The 17,144-nt window shown below is 47.3% G+C and overlaps 1 protein-coding gene and 1 non-coding gene across 2 annotated transcripts; one reads left to right on the top strand and one right to left on the bottom strand.

Annotated features, from left to right (window-relative positions):
• The first annotated feature begins 290 nt into the window (after positions 1-290).
• On the top strand, positions 291-14,534 carry LOC126543721 (phosphate-regulating neutral endopeptidase PHEX-like). Its single transcript, XM_050190827.2, has 3 exons — positions 291-366; positions 10,283-10,434; positions 13,813-14,534. Exons 1-3 carry the CDS (start codon positions 315-317, stop codon positions 14,131-14,133), a joined length of 525 nt encoding a protein of 174 aa, XP_050046784.2. The 5' UTR covers positions 291-314; the 3' UTR covers positions 14,134-14,534.
• Positions 1,899-1,971, bottom strand: TRNAW-CCA (transfer RNA tryptophan (anticodon CCA)). The gene has a single exon. It is a non-coding gene; the product is annotated as a tRNA-Trp (tRNA).
• Positions 14,535-17,144: the final 2,610 nt, after the last annotated feature.

The following is a 17,144-nucleotide window of genomic DNA, read 5'->3' on the forward strand; positions in this document are numbered from 1 at the left end:
ATGCAAAATATCACCGCGAATTGTTGCATTTACAGCGCAATATTCGGTTGAAAACAATAAACTGGCCTGGTCACAAAGCCGTCTGAAGCGAAAACGACCAAGTTTAGGCCAAATCCGTGTGCTACCCATCATTCTCATGCGGGCTGAACAGCCACACTTGCAACTACTATAAACTATAGCGTCGGGATCACAGCGATGACAGTGCCAAAGCTTCCTCTAGTAATTTTTGTGGGAACCTGCATGGCTGACACTTGCCCGCGTCCCTCTTTCACTCTCTTTTAACAGATGCCGGGAAAGACCCACCGGTGGCTGAAATGTCGCCCCCTGGAGGCCATACGACTGGTAGTCGTGTGCCCAGTAAAATTGGTAAGTGCGAACGCTTCGACCACTTCGATAAGGAAGAGCGTCTAAGGGAGGTATATTAGGGCTACAAGGAAATAGAGGGAATAGAAAGGAACAGAGTTAGCGTCCCCTCTGTTCCTTTCTTCCTTAGACTTCAACCAACTCGCCCAGCAACAAATATTTATTGAAGAGCGTGCAGGGAAGGTTGTTACGTTCTATAGAAATTTTTGTGAGGAGCTGTGATGCCACCTCTTGAAATTCGCCGCACAGCGATAAAAGGAGGATTGAGGATGAGAGGGGGTTGTGATGTAAACGTCACATGGGTCTTTGGGTCCGATAATGGGAGAAGGCAGGAATAGACTGTCGCTTAAGGACACTGGCAGAGGAAATTGCATCAAGTTACTGTATATTGCTCCTTCAAAAGGAGTCGTAAATACAGTAACCTTCCGGCCACGGCGGCCGCATTTCGATGGGGGCGAAATGCGAAAACACCCATGTGCTTAGATTTAGGTGCACGTTAAAGAACCCCAGGTGGTCTAAATTTCCGGAGTCCTCCACTACGGCGTGCCTCATAATCAGAAAGTGGTTTTGGCACGTAAAACCCCATAATTTAATACAGTAACCTTGCAATACGAGAGAAGCTTGCAACGTTCCATAAGCTTCCATTTCTGCTAATATACTAAACCGCTTTATTGAAATTCTTGCGGTATAACAATCGCTGGACGGCGCCATCTGCTACATTATAAAATATTTCACGCCTTCTGGAATTGTCTTGTCCCCAACAATAATCGTCATCAATCTTGGATACAATCATTTGATTAGAGCGTGGCTCTTAGGCGCCACTTTCTGCTGCGAGTGTCGACGTCGGCGTAACCGAGCGAACGAGCACAGCGAAAAACGAAAAGCGAACGCGGAGCGCATCGGAGGATGAAAGACGCGAGGAGGAAAGTAGAGAGGAGGGTGCAGCGCAACCACGAGGCGCAAAGCAGAGGAGGATGTGGTGAAAGCGTGAGAAGAAAAGCTTAGCTCGGCGACGATGGCTACGAAATGGCGCCAGAGTAGCGCGCGTCGCCTGGAAGGTCTGTCGGCGGCGGCTGCTGTGAATCGCGCCCACGCGACTCCCACGCGCCGCCTCTCGCGGTCTCCCGATTAGCGAGGCAGTGGCGCCGCACTTCGTTCCATTTGCAACGTGCCGCACGAGACAGGTTGTCCGCGCAAGCGAATATGTCGCGAAATGAAAATATGTGTAGAGCTGAGTTCATGTCGCGTTAGGGAGTATCGTAATCGTAGGTGCATTTTTTAACACTAAGCTCTCGGTCAGGAACGACATGTTACGCTGATTCGGACTTGCCATCCATGACCTGAAAGTATCAGGAAGCAGTGGGAAAAGGGGGGAGAGGAAGTTTTACCTCTCAAGCTGCTAAGTACATATATCATATCAGAAGAAGCCAACAAACTCTGACACCAAGGACAACATAGAGGAAATTACTTGTGCTTAATAAATGAAATAAAGAAACGATAAATTAATGGAAATTAAAGTGGATGAAAAAACAACTTGCCGCAGGTGGGGAATGATCCCACAACCTTCGCATTTGGCGTGCGATGCTCTACCAATTGAGCCACCGCGGCGCCATATACCCATCCACTTTCTTGGGTATTCATGTTTCCTAGCAGAACCCTGGGAGTGTTAGCCAGCGCCACCACCAACAGACCTTGATGGCGGATGTAGAACATCCTTTCTGCCGCAGGCATCACGAGAACGTGATTTTTTGGGGGGCGAAGGCAACTGGTCAATCAACCCACACATGCTACCTGAAGGCATCAATGTTGCCGGATTCGAGACCCTCGTTATGTAATAAACGAGAAGAAAAGGGGTTAACCGAGGGGCCCGAGTTAATAATATCATATCAGATTAGATATTATATATATAATAAAAATCGGGCCCCTCGGTTAACCCCCTTTCTTCTCTTTAAGTACATATATAGAAAGGGAGAAATAATTTTGCTCGGCATTTGCTGTACCAATTTGATCAGTATTGATGCATATAAAATAAAATGTTAAAATGTCATAACTATAGCAAGCACATTTTTATTGCACAGTTAGGGATCTCTAACATAGTTCAAGTGGCTGAGGAGTTCTATAGAGATTTATACAGTACCAGTGGCACCAACGAAGATAATGTGAGAGAGAATAGTCTAGAGGAATTTGAAATCCCACAAGTAACGCCGGAAGAAGTAAAGAACGCCTCGGGAGCTATGCAAAGGGGGAAGGCAGCTGGGGAGGATCAGGTAACAGCATATTTGTTGAAGGATTGTGGGCACATTGTTCTAGAAGAACTGGCCACCCTGTATACACAATGCCTCATGACCTCGAACGTACCGGAATCTTGGAAGAACGCTAACATAATCCTAATCCATAAGAAAGGGGACGCCAAAGACTTGAAAGATTATAGACCGATCAGCTTACTGTCCGTTGCCTACAAAGTATTTACTAAGGTAATCGCAAATAGAATCAAGAACACCTTAGACTTCTGTCAACCAAAGGACCAGGCAGGATTCCGTAAATGCTACTCAAGAATAGACCATATTCACACTATCAATCAGGTGATAGAGAAATGTGCGGAATATAACCAGCCCTTATATATAGCTTTCATTGATTACGAAAAAGCGTTTGATTCAGTCGAAATCTCAGCAGTCATGGAGGCATTACGGAATCAGGGTGTAGACGAGCCATATGTAAAAATACTGAAAGATATATATAGCGGCTCCACAGCCACCGTAGTCCTCCATAAAGAAAGCAACAAAATCCCAATCAAGAAAGGCGTCAGGCAGAGAGATACGATCTCTCCAAAGCTATTTACAGCGTGTTTACAGGAGGTATTCAGAGACCTGGATTGGGAAGAATTGGGGATAAAAGTTAATGAATAATACCTTAGTAACTTGCGATTCGCTGATGATACTGCCTTGCTTAGTAACTCTGGGGACAAATTGCAATGCATGCTCACTGACCTGGAGAGGCAAAGCAGAAGGGTGAATCTAAAAATTAATCTGCAGAAAACTAAAGTAATGTTTAACAGTCTCGGAAGAGAACAGCAGTTTACGATAGGTAGCGAGGAACTGGAAGTGGTAAGGGAATACATCTACTTAGGACAGGTAGTGACCGCGAATCCGGGTCATGAGACTGAAATGATCAGAAGAGTAAGAATGGGCTGGGGTGCGTTTTGCAGGCATTCTCAGATCATGAACAGCAGGTTGCCATTATCCCACAAGAGAAAAGTGTATAACAGCTGTGTCTTACCAGTACTCATGTACGGGGCAGAAACCTGGAGGCTTACGAAAAGGGTTCTACTTAAATTGAGGACGATGCAACGAGCTATGAAAAGAAGAATGATGGGTGTAACGTTAAGGGATAAGAAAGGAGCAGATTGGGTGAGGGAACAAACGCGAGTTAATGACATCATAGTTGAAATCAAGAAAAAGAAATGGGCATGGGCACGACATGTAAAGAGGAGGGGAGATAACCGATGGTCATTAAGGGTTACGGACTGGATTCCAAGGGAAGGGAAGCGTAGCGGGGGGCGGCAGAAGGTTAGGTGGGCGGACGAGATTAAGAAGTTTGCACGGATAACATGGCCAGAATTAGTACATGACCGGGGTAGTTGGAGAAGTATGGGAGAGGCCTTTGCCCTGCAGTGGGCGTAACCAGGCTGATGATGATGATGATGATGATGAACCTATACGTGCTTCAATTTTTTTAGACTGACCAATTTCTGGCAATAAAAAAAAAGAGGGTATCTTCGAGTTCCCACAGTTGCTAGAGTTTGCTTTCTTTTTCCTTTGTTACAGAAATTCAATTCGGTAAAGCGGTTGTCTCATAAGAGCATTTATGCGTTTCACGCCTGTTTGGACAAGGAAGTCCGAGTTTACCCCGAGCTTCCTCTTTAAAAAGGGAAATGTATGCAAGCTAGATGACGGCTACTGTCGGGAGACAACGTATACCCGAAAGAGTACGTATCATTATTGCGACAGCAATTATACGGACAACCGAGGCGCGTCCATGTGCTCACCGCCGTCGCCGTGCTGTCGCAATATCACAATATCGACTGCGCATGCGCAGTCTATATGTGGAGAATGAGAATGCCTCCAGAGAGGCATCTAACAATTTGGTCGATCTCTATTTCACAGGAATCGGTCATAACACGAAAGTGAAACGTGTCTTCATAGAAGTAGCAGCAGTTGCACAGTTTCTACCAGCATTGCGATTGGGCTGCCATGCCAGCCTTTGCCGTGGATGCGCCGACGTTGACGCCTAGTGCCACATCTACCCCTTCCCGAAGATTAACGTTGACAACTATCAGCAACCCCTTGTGCTAGCTGAAGGAATTGATGTAGCACCTGGACACAGATGATGGTAAATGCCATGCAAAGATGGCCGCAATACATGTTCCTTGAACATGCCGGGTAGACCTTGGGGTTGGTCCGAGATGCAGGTTGAGTATATTGTCCATGTATTCGATGAGCCAACGGCCACTTATCTTCGATATGTCAACATTAAAGTCACCTGCCACTATCATTGGAGCGACCAGGAAACATCCCCCAGAGACATTGCATTACACGCACCGGAACACAGCGCAATTCCGCCGGAAACCCCAGGTGTTCGCAAACTATACAGGCGAATCCGAAGGGGTTGTCCACAAATCACTTCGTTAACTCGCGGTCCGCTACCGCAGAAGGCACACTACATGCTTGTCGGCGGCTTTCTTGCGGCTTAGCTGAGCGCGTGGCGTGCCGTTGCCGAGCCATTTCGCCGAAGGTAGGAGCATTTTGGTCCGGCTAGGAACTGTCTTGGGCAGCTTGGTAACTGGCGACGCGCTTGCAATGTTCTCACTGGTGTTGCCGAAGTCGCGATGCCCTTTTTTTTAGCGGGGTGCTTTTTTCGTCGCAATGATAGGTTCGATTTCCTTCAAGTACTGCTCAAGGAGGACACGTGTAACCGGCAAACACAGGCCTCGGGAGAGCAGCTGAGATAATAAAGCGGGCGGCGCAGAAACTCCAGTGGACCCAAGGAGCGAGGGGGGGGGATCAAAGCTGGAAGCAGGGCGATCCGTGGGTTGGGGCCTCGGCGAGTCTCAACCTATGAACCAGTCCGCGGTTCTAGCTTTGATGTCCTTGTTGACGCTTTGATGTCCTGGAGGCGCCGTCAGTAATACGAAATAATGACGCGTTGTTACAACTAGTAAAATAATTCACCGACGTCTACGATACTCGCTTATGCGAAATTTGAGCTCAGCTCTATACGTGTTTTCATTTCGCGATATATTAGCTGGCGCGGACAATGTGCCTAGTGCGGCACGTTGCAAATGAAGGAAAGTGTCGCGCGACTGCTTTGCTAATCGTGAGATTGCTAGAGGCAGCGCGTGGGTGACGCCGGGGCGCGATTTACAGCAGCCGCCGCAGAAAGACCTCCGTTCATGCAGCGCTTTATTATCATATACGGAGCCGCATGCTATCGGTGAACAGGCGACGGCGCGCTACTCTGGTGCGATGTCGTAGTGGTCGTCACCGCAGAGCCTGTCTTGCGCGACACTATAGGCTATTCTTCCAACGCTTTCGTCATCCGCTCCTCTGTTGTCCGCCTCAAGGTTCTGCTGCTCCCTCCTCCTCCACTTTCCTCCTTGAGCTATATCTTCGCTATCGCCATCTTTCATTCCACACTGCGCTCCGCATTCGCTCTTTCATCATTCGCTGGGCTCGTTCACTCGGTTATGCCGAGGGACGGCGACGCTAAACGAAGGAACGGCGCCTAGGAGCTGCGCTCTGAAAACTCTATAAAGAAATATAATCACGCCCAGCCACCAACTAGTGACGCTAAGCTCAGCGCTACGGCGCCCCGCGACTTCTGCAACACCAGCCTTAACCTTGCACACGCGCTCAGCTTCACGAATACGAGAGGCACAGTTGGTAGTGCGCGCCTGGTACGCCCGAATACGTTCGTGCTTCCCGCTAGCGTGTCTCTCGCTGATTCACTGAGGTCCATTTCATGACACACGCCCGTCGACGTCGCTGCCTTTCTACTGCGCTTAGCGCCATTGTAAGCGAAGCAGTAGCCGCAAACTAGGCGTCTTAGGCTAAATCGAAGCGGAGAAGAATCCATGTGGCGAAACTGCGTCATTACCGTACATAGTTAGAGCACAAAGCTCAAATAATTACTGATAATTGCAAAGTGGCGCCATCTCGCGGGGTGCTAAAAAACTAGCCTGCTCTTTTCGTGACGTCATGCCCGTGATGTTCGTACGCACCATGGTACGCACCGTCACGTTCTGCTTAATCAGCTCTGCCGGTACTGCGCAGCAGCAGTTGTCCCGCCTGCTGCGTCGCACTATGTCGCCTCTGCGTAGTGTTTGAATAGCGTACGAGAAGCTCGAGTGCAAAGCTAAACCTTCCTATCGCTTTCAGTGCTTCGCCTTCGGGTGAAACTCCCAATTTTCTTAGCCTGGAATGTATAAACAAAAAATTCCGTAAGTATCTGATGAGGGGCCTGCTGAGGCGCTGACAAGCACTATTATATACAACAGCGACAGGATGATGGCCGTTACGAACCCCTCCTTTCACGGAGAATGACGTTGTTGCGGAGCGGTGATAATATCCTGAAAGTACAGCCAGCGCGTAGCCATTTTATTGTGATAGCAATTACATGGACACTCCAGGCGCATTTCTACAGTCGCCGTCGACGTGATGTTCAGCATAAAGTCCTAGGGTGACAACATCTTCACCTCACACCATATGCTGTATGTGGGAGTGAAAGCTTGCGAGGGTTAGCCGATGATGGCGGCTCACCCTCGCGCGTGCAAGGGAGCAAAGCGGGGGGAACGCGCAAGGTACCGGGGAGTGGGGTCGTTCTACTCCGGCGGCTGCTGTGTATGCCGCGGCCGCGCAGGCCCTTTCTTGAAAGCAATCTTCGATTATTAGTCTACAGGTGCAGCGTGTGCTTCGTGTGTATAGCTTCGTGTGCGCTGTTCTGTCGCCGCTTAGTTCACGTTGAAGCGAGAGGAAGCACAAAGGTCAATTCGCTCGCTGCTGCTGTCGCTCTTCCTCACGCCAGCGTTTCGACAGCGAATGTCAGCGGTCATCGAGTGAGATGTGTTTATGTTTGCCCGTGGGCACGTGACGCCATGCTTGTTAATTTAGTTAGTAAAGAATGTTTACGAGTTTATACGGCCGATAAAGCTAGTATCCTCACTTCGTATAGCTGTCTACTGTCTACTGGGCACGTGACGCCATGCTTGTTAATTTAGTTGGCCGATAAAGCTAGTATCCTCACTTCGTATAGCTGTCTACTGTCTACTGGGCACGTGACGCCATGCTTGTTAATTTAGTTGGCCGATAAAGCTAGTATCCTCACTTCGTATAGCTGTCTACTGTCTACTGGGCACGTGACGCCATGCTTGTTAATTTAGTTAGTAAAGAATGTTTACGAGTTTATACGGCCGATAAAGCTAGTATCCTCACTTCGTATAGCTGTCTACTGATTTGCTATCGCAATCGATGCTTCGCCTTTCGGTTAAAACGGCGACTTTTTTACTATTTACCTCTCTTTCTGAAGGTTTAAGATCGCTATTATTTCACCGTAAAAATACTGCACGACGTGTTTTATTGTGTCACTGGTTTTACGAAGAAACTTGAACGTCTTGGCAAACTGTATGGGATATCATGGTATCACAACTCAGGCAAACTTAATATTTGAACCTGAAACAACTAACTTTTATTCTTCAATTAGCCTAAATTTACATTAATAGGGAAAAAGCAATTGAGCTGCGAGCAGGCTCCACCTGACGCGGCTATCTTTCAAAGGTGAAGTAGGTAAAAACTGGTAAAAGTCTGCGGGAGCTGCCGCCCCAGTGTGTGTCATTCATTCATTTATTCATTTATATATTTGGCAACCTCAAGCACCGAGGCACTGTAGAGGGCATTGGGTTACGTATAATATATGAATGTGAAACAAAATAAAAATATTGCAGCAGATCCAACGAGTTGGAGATGGAATCTATATACGGCGAAACTTTGTGCGAGGGCATAAAGAGTCGATCGAGACACGAGTACACACACACACACACACACACACACACACGCATATATATATATATATATATGTATATATATATATATATATATATATATATATATATATATATATATCTTTTTGTTGAGCTTTTTGTTAAGTGGAGTTGAATAGCGAGTACGACGGACGCCTTGAACGCGTCGCGGTTTCAGACGCAGCATGCGTAATTCTAATCTATTCTATCCGCCGGAAGCGTTTATTCCTCATTGGCGCTAGAATAGCAGCTTGGGCTTCTTGGTTTTCCCTCCTGGTGTTAACAGCGCAAAACGTAGACGGGACACAAGACGAGAAGACAGCACCGCAAGCGCTGACTTTCAACAACGTTTATTTGAAAGAAACACGGCTTCTGATACCACTGCCCACACGTGTCACAGACACGTGATTGCACATGTGAAACACGCACTTTTTTGCACTCAAGATGATTGTACGTGAAAAAGCTCAAGTTCTTTTTTTTTGTTAGTAACAAGGACGGCGTGCTAACGCATTGGTCACGAAGTCTGGCAATCTCGGCTGCCTCAATTATCTCCCGAACCAGCTTGTCATTGTGTTTCTTCAGCACTTCACAGCGTCTGAATTCTGCGGCACAAGCTTTAGAGGGGCAATCACTGACGGGGATACCTAAATTCCTGTTCACCTGCTCGACGCTAAGTTGATGTTCCTTTAGCCTCATTAGCGTGCAGCCACGGATACGCGAAGGCGAGTTTTCTGGTTCTTTTTTGTTTCCATTCGCCCTGCGCCGCAGTCGCGGGTGACTCGTCGGCATATCCGTAAACGGAACAGCCAGGAAATAGGACAGCCAGTCAAGAAACCCGACGAGGTTCGCACGGAAAACCTTCACTTTTAATAAAAAAAAAACACGTTACACACTATTAGCGGGAAATCATAGAATCGGCCTCTACAACAACATGGGTGGTGTATCTGTCGGTGCACAGAACCGGGCCGTGCATGTTGCTGTTTTGTGAAGCGACTGGTGAATTAATAGGAAAACCAGTGAGACAGACGAGCACACAATAAACAAGCGGAAAACGAACGAAGCACTGGACTTACCCGTTCCCTTCTTGTGGTTTTCCTAATCTCGCCCTGGAAGAAGCCCCGTTGTGATTTCACACGGACAACTGGCACAACGCGACAAAAAAGAAGGAAGAACGTGAAATAAACAGAGAAAAGAAAGACATGCACCATACAATCTGCTACAAGGGTGCAAGAAATATATATGCTTTTCACGAACACGCATGACATGTGAAATCCTGTATTAAATAAAAGAATAGAAGTAAAATAGAAACAATAGTGTTCATACATTTAAAGTCCCACATGCAAATATATTTCAAGTAATAAAATATATGTAGCTTCTTAAACATAACCACTGAACCACATCTGAACACCTCGGAAGGTATAACGACACGATGCCCCAGCACCACTGTTTAATGGAATCTTCTTTATGATGATGTTGTGAGCCAAGATTCATTGTCGCCGTTTTAGAAACACTTAAAGTTTCTTCTTATTTTTTTATCTGCAGTGTTATTTATGGTTTTTTCGTGCCTAGAACGAACACAATTGCTGAATGGAACAGCCATTCCGATGTTGTGGCAAGGCTGACGTAGTTTGATAATTTTTTTATCTGCTGTGTTATGTCTGATTTTATGGTGCCTTAATGGCTTTGAAAAATTCGGTAATTGATTCATTTTTACTGTTTGTTTCTTTTATATTATGCTTCATTCTGTGTGACAATTTGTTATGTACCACCCTGCTATGATATCTGAGATCGCAGTACAAATAAATAAATAAACCAAGTAAACCCGACATGACAGTGCCTTTCTTCCAGATGGAATGAGTGTCTTCAAGCAGCGCCTCGTTATGGTCGGCATCCTCATATGCATCGGCTGCATCATAGCCATGGCTGTGTTCGTCCATGTCGCGGGCGGTCCAAGACAGGCCACTAGGAACCTGCCCTGCGTGGGCCAGGAGTGCCTTGAGGTGACCCTTCAAAGGATTATCTGATGTGACATTTTCCACTTCCGTTACCTCAAATGAAGCTCAAAGACACTTTAAACCCTAAACAAAAAAAGAACGTCTCGGCAAGCGTCAAAGTATCCTAAATAATTTACCTATTTCCACGCATCAATTTCGGTTTTGCTACCCAAGAGGCCTATGGTTCATGACGCCTTGGTACACTGGTTCGCTGTGAGATCGCTGTGGCTTAGCGACACGCGAGAACAATAAAAAATAATTAAATACATACACTCAGAAAGTCAGGCTAGCAAATAAAATGCAAGCGTCCTATGAAAATCACCGCCCAAGCATTCTGTACAGATGGTTAACCAGCGAAGCTGAAACGAGCGGCACTGGTGTTTATCACCGGGTTAACTTCAACGGTTCAATAAACGACGGCTTGATAGGCTGCCGGATTGTCGGTACGCAGTTGCTGCTTGCGCTCGGCTGCACGAGCTTATTCTTGTGCCCGGGTTGCAGCATCGGCACGTCGTAGACGAGCTCGTTCCCGGTTCGGTTCGCGGCGTTGCTGATCGAAAGCCACCTGCTCCTCAGGAGTACGTATGACGCTTTGCCTACCCATTTCGGAACCAAATAGAAACTGCTGCGCGGGCGCTCGGCTTCAATGGAGAGCAGCGATGTCACTACTGGTGCAGCCAATCGCGCTCCTCTCCTTCTCTTTGTTTTTTCGCGCATGCGCATGGGGTTGCTCCGGATGAGTTTTCGGCGTACAGGCTAAGGACGGATGGACGGATGGACGGACGAATTGGCTAGCCATATACAGCTTCGCTGTAGAAACAGGCTTGGCGATCTTGTATATTTCTGTATTAGTAACCCAATCATCATAACCCAATGTTAAAAAAAAGACTGGTCTGGCGAGGGTGATCCACGGTAAAAATAAAAGCAGCAGTCGATAAGGTTAAAAGAAAACAAACAAACGATTAAGGGAAAGAAACTGATGGTTCGGGGCCGCTACAGGTTTCTTCACGATGAAGAGGAGTGTGAGATGGTCCGATTATTTACGTGCTACATGGCGCATGGTGCACGTGGATATTTTCCGAAGATTGACCTGTGTCCGGTCTGTTGCGTGCGTTATCGATCGAATATTTGAAGACTCTAAGAGCAGACGTGAAGATAGATGCTTCTCCGTAGTGATTACGTCAGTAGAATCCCCGTCAATGGTGTTAGAAAACACGTGATGGTCCGTCAAAGCGTCCAAGCTTACATTGCCTTTCCGTATGTCGTTCTGGTGCTTCTGAATTCATTTTTTTAAAGTTTCCGGTTCAGCCTAACTTGGACGCGCCAAGGTATCTTAGTGCTTCCCAAGCTTCATGCTTGCTTAGTGTGCTGCTTTTATTGCAAAAAGCCTGTGGTGCAGCTTTTACGACTAAGATATATATATATATATATATATATATATATATATATATATATATATATATATATATATATATATATATATATATATATATATGCGTGTGTGTGTAAGTGCTCGACTGTGGCCACGCTGTTGCCCTACCGCTAGCGTGGGCAGCGATAACTGTGCCTTTATCCGTTTTTTTTTTCGTTTATCTAACTGTGGAAGGGACTCCATAGGTGATACCTAAACATGGCGATTATGAAGTTTGTTTCCGGCTCCGTCTTGCAGTACAAGAAGGCACTCCCTACCACATTGGCTTAAATGTAAATAGCATTCTTGGCATCGTAAGACCAATTTTTTTCCGGCTATCTAACCTAACCAAACATATGGGTCAATTCCGAAGATAGTGCAGACTCAAAATGAGGGCCGATCGCGAAATTGGCGCAGTCAAAACGAGCGGTTCCCGTGGTTATGCGCCACTGGGTAGGCGTTCGAGGGCCACTTTGTGTGTGTCACTAGGTATGTGCCGCTCTTCAATGATCTTACGCACCAACTGGGTATGTGCCTATGGCAAGCCATCGGCGTTTAATCGACGATAACGAAGTGCCGCCGAAGCACGCAGCTCCGCGCGCTCTAGCCAATGCTCGAACAAGAAACGATCGGACCAGCGGCGTTCAGTGATTTCGTCTGCGTTCGACGGACGAGTAATAAAGAACGCGGGACATGATAAACCACAAGACTTCCCACATGCCACTAGGCATGCCCGGACTTCGCGGCGGCGCTGCCAGATGGCGCAGCGTGAGAGCATGGAAGGAAGGAAAGCGTATGAAAGATCCCAGCCAGCACGGACGCGTTGGAGAAAGTGTGGCGCAAGTCACGTGCTGTTTTTCGCAAAGGACAACTGAGGCTGGTACCCCAAACATCAACGTTGCCACAGCAACCACGCTCCTGAAGCTTTCGCTGCTGGTCTCAGCCTTTGAAAAGTGAGATTATATTTCTCGGTCCGTCTTTTTTTCGCAGTACATTCTGTTCGCGAGACAAGCTGACTTTGGAGCGTGGTGCGCAAGCTTGAAAGTTTACGGTCTATGAGTGTGACTGTCTGCCAGCAACAGAAACACTCAAGTGATCACGCACGGAGCCTAGGAGCGTAAGCACAGGAGCGCGTCTGCTTCACCAAAACTGTTACAGAAGTTTTGTAGGCTTTGTTCTGATGCGTGTCGGCAGCACACACTTCCGACGGCTTGTAGCAATGTGAATTCAAAGGTCGCGCCTATCTTCTCCGGCGAGCTGATTGGAGGTGCAAAGGGAGATGGCACACCAACACGGCTGCATTTCCGGTTTCGAAAATGTGACGACAGGGCCTCTCCTATTTTGTTTCTTTCTTCCATGCGTGAGAGAGTACGCGCCCACACTCATGACCCGTTTCGGCTATTCGCATATTTCAGGGAAGATGACTTCTGCACGAATTTTTGTTAATCCGAAATAGAATGCGCCGTAGGCATGATTTGAACACCACCTATACGCAAACGCTGATGAAGTGGGACTAAATTTAAGAGCGGAAGGTTATCCAATGTGGGAAATATTTGACAATCGTAGCCATTTATTTCTTGAAATTGCTCCACCTCGCGGAAATTCGCGAGGTGGAGAACGCTGCCATACTTGAATAATTTCTTCGTTCAGAGCTTCAAGCCAACAAGCCAGATCACATAGCATGTTGCCAAACAAAGCGTTATTAATTCATTCGTTCGTACAGCGCGTCGAGTTGATCACTTGGACCCCGTGCTGCCACACCCTAACCTCCTGGTTTTGCTCAGTCGATGTGCAGCAACCATCCCGATAAGGCGTTGGTCCCTAGTTTGATTCTCTGACCACGGCAAATTTTTCATCTGCAAGATTTGTTTTTAAGAGGACAACGAAATAGTTCCCTCTTTAGCATTTGCGCCGAACTTATTTGAATAATAATACATAAGAAACGCATTAACCGTGGTCACACCACTTTGCAGGTCGTCGAATATACCGAGAGCCTGATGGATCACAACGTGAACCCGTGCTCGGACTTCTACCGACACGTGTGCGGTCGATGGATCAACAACACGAAGCGCCCATCCTCCTTCATGATCGACGTGGCGAAAAACTTCTCGGAAACACTCCACGAGGTGCTCGTCCGGGCCCACGTCCACGGCGAGAACCACGAACTGATGCAGAACGCCGCTATCTTCTACAATTCCTGCATCACGTATCTCAAGGCAGACGCCGACATACAGGCCTCCACGGACGAACTATTCAAGGTGAAGAACCATCCTTTCTTCGCGGTTCGCACTTGAGGTTTGGCGGGACCTCGTCGTTGGCTGTCTTAACGATTAAACTGGGCCGACCACATCGGGAAGGGCAAGGCTGGGACGGAGTGCAAAAACGTTCGTGCACCGTGAGTACGTTAAGGAACTCGACGTTGTCAAAATTAATCCGGAGCACTTTGATAAAGCGTTTTTTTTCTTAGCCCCGGTGTTACCTTAAATTTTACATTTCCATCAATCAGCCATGTTCAAGAATTGACTGAGTCATCTGCCGGTTATACTCAAATAAAGTGCAAGGAGTAGGTTGAGGTAAAGGCCATGGATGCACTGCTCTTTCTTTCTTACAGCATTCATCTAGACCCAACTCTATGGTGCTAAGGCTGCGCTGATGAGGTGTGGCACGCACAGGGATACTGATACAAAAATGCTAAACGAAAATGAACCTTGCATACTAACAAATGTTTATTTATTCGCTTACGTTTGCCATACACATACAGGGTGCTTTATTTAGACAATGCAGAATTTTTGAACATTACCTCTAGCAGACAGAGCAATTGTAGTCCTTGAGCTGGAGTAGTCGAAGTGAGTGACATTACGCGCGCGAGCAATCAAAGTGCATGCCAGAATAATTAACACATATTAACTAATCAACTGCTTAATTACCTAATTTGCGCAATTTCTTAATTGCAACCGGTGACCTTGCAAGGCATATCCACTTGGAAGGATTTCTAAAGATCGCACAGGTTTCGAGATATGTGCCATGAAACTTGCGGTAACAATGCACTATCGTACCGACTTACTTTTTTTTAACAAACCACCGTTTTTATAATGTCGATGCTTATTCCTTCAGGCTTTGAACATCTCCATATTGAAGTGGCTCACCGAGACCAACCCGATGCAGTTCTTCCGCGAAGTCCTTCGCCTTTCCTTAGTGAACCGCTTCCACACGCTCTTGGCATTCAGCGTCATCGACGACAAAGGGAACATGAGTTTAAAGGTTCGGAGGTATTACCCGTTACACATTTACGTAACACCGGATCGTAAAGAAAATTTCCACGAGTATATGAACCGCTTCATCAAAGTGATAGGCAAAGACTACGCTAGCGACACCGTCGTCGAAGAGGTTCTCAGCCTGGACAAGAATCGAGAGAACGTCACAGAGGACGGCGAGCCCGAAATGAGGCTGTCAGCAATCGAGTGTCAGAGTTTTCCAGGAAAGACGTGGATCGAGGTGCTGCAAAAAGAGCTGTCTCTTCCGGAAAATGTCTCAATCATTACAGTGGGGATCAACACCATATGTGGAGAGCTCAGCGACGTTCTGGTAAAGACAAAGTCAGCGGCAAGAGCTCTTTACATCATGGCCCTTGTCTCGAAAAGCGTCTTACAACTGGATTACATGATGTCCGATAACCACGATGCCTACGCCGTGAGAAATGCATGTTACCAAACGATGCGGCTGGCGTTCAAAGACACCTGGCTTCACCTCCTCAGCAGCCTGTTATCGATCAACAAGGGGATCGAAGAAATCGTCGACCTTTACGTGACTACCATAGCGGAAGAAATGAAAAGCCGAGTGGCTAACTGGACCTGGATGGCCGATGAAGACAGGCGGGCGGCGCTCGAAAAATTGGCCAGGATTCGCCTTGTGCGCTTCTACGGCGCCAGCATGACGAAGCAGGCGGTGCAGTGCAGCAGCGGCAGGAAGGTGACCTCTGCGGGGTTTGTGTCGAACGTGGTCAACCTGTACGTCCGCGACCTCAAGAATTGTCTCTTCCTGTCGGTGGATAGAAGCGACGACCTCGGCCTCGAGGAGATGCTGCTCGGAACCAACCTGATGGTGCACAGTGCGAAATTCGCGGTCGTGGTGCCTCCTATGTTCGCCGTGCCTCCCATGTTCTATCGACACGTTGAAGATGACAAGTTCATCAACATCGCCGTGCTCGGAACTCAGCTGGTCCGCAAAGTCCTCTCACTCATTGTCGACCGAGGTGCACGGACGAATGGAGGAGCAACCGCTGGCTGGAGCAACAGCACGTTGACCGACTACTCGGCGATCCAGGACTGCTACGCCCGCGAGTCAGCCATGTTGCATGCAAAACTGAACGACGACCAATTCGACCATGCGTTCAGCGTGATGGAATCGCTGCGCATAGCGTACGCGGTCAAGCGCCAGTACGACCGCGACATTGTCAGCAGGAAGAAGCCCCGCTTGGTCTCTTCGAACTCCGTGTTCTACAAACGGGCTTGCCTGACGCTGTGCACGGCACAAGGCGCGCCGCGCGACGGGAACACGCTGGACTTTGAGACAGCCTACGCGTCCGGCCTATTCGCGGCAGCCAATGCGCCCATGTTCATCGACATCTTCGGCTGCCAGGCGGGAGACACCATGACGGCCATCAACAGCTGCCACGTGCATTAGCCCAGTGCATGTCGAAAAGCCTCTTCGGAGTTCTCGTCGATTTGTGCTATCAGGAACGTTTCTGTTGTTGGCGTCACTTTGATCAAACTTGCGTTTTTAGCGCGGTCTCAGTTGTATATAAATTTCAGCCCTATACGCTTTAATACAGTTGCACTTTATCCTGTGCCGACAAATTATATTCTAGCTGTTAATTCACAGATTTGCCACTGCTCTGTCATTTACGAACGTGGGCCGAGCATAAATTCTGCAACCCCGTACCTTTGCAACGTTCGCAAACTCAAAACAAAATAGAATTTTGCACGTTAAGACGCATACAGACCAAAAACTTACGTTTCAAATGCAAAACAGAACAAATAAATCTCGGGCCAATTTCTTCTTCATATTATCACGCAGCACTGCCGAAAAATAACAAAATACGTATACTACAATAAAGGCGTAATAAATAGAAACACGCTTTACTGATAGTGAAGTATACGTCCTTTCCTGAACTTTTTTCTTTTTTTCTAGGTTTCTGCTGCTCAAGTCATCACTGTGCTTATAAAAAAATATCCTTGAGTATTTGTCCAACGCTTTACAGCTGTCGCAAGTGCGAGAGTGGATGTTTGCGTGGGGAGAGTTGTAG

The sequence above is a fragment of the Dermacentor andersoni genome, chromosome 10, assembly GCF_023375885.2.
Source record: "Dermacentor andersoni chromosome 10, qqDerAnde1_hic_scaffold, whole genome shotgun sequence".
NCBI lineage: Eukaryota > Metazoa > Arthropoda > Arachnida > Ixodida > Ixodidae > Dermacentor > Dermacentor andersoni.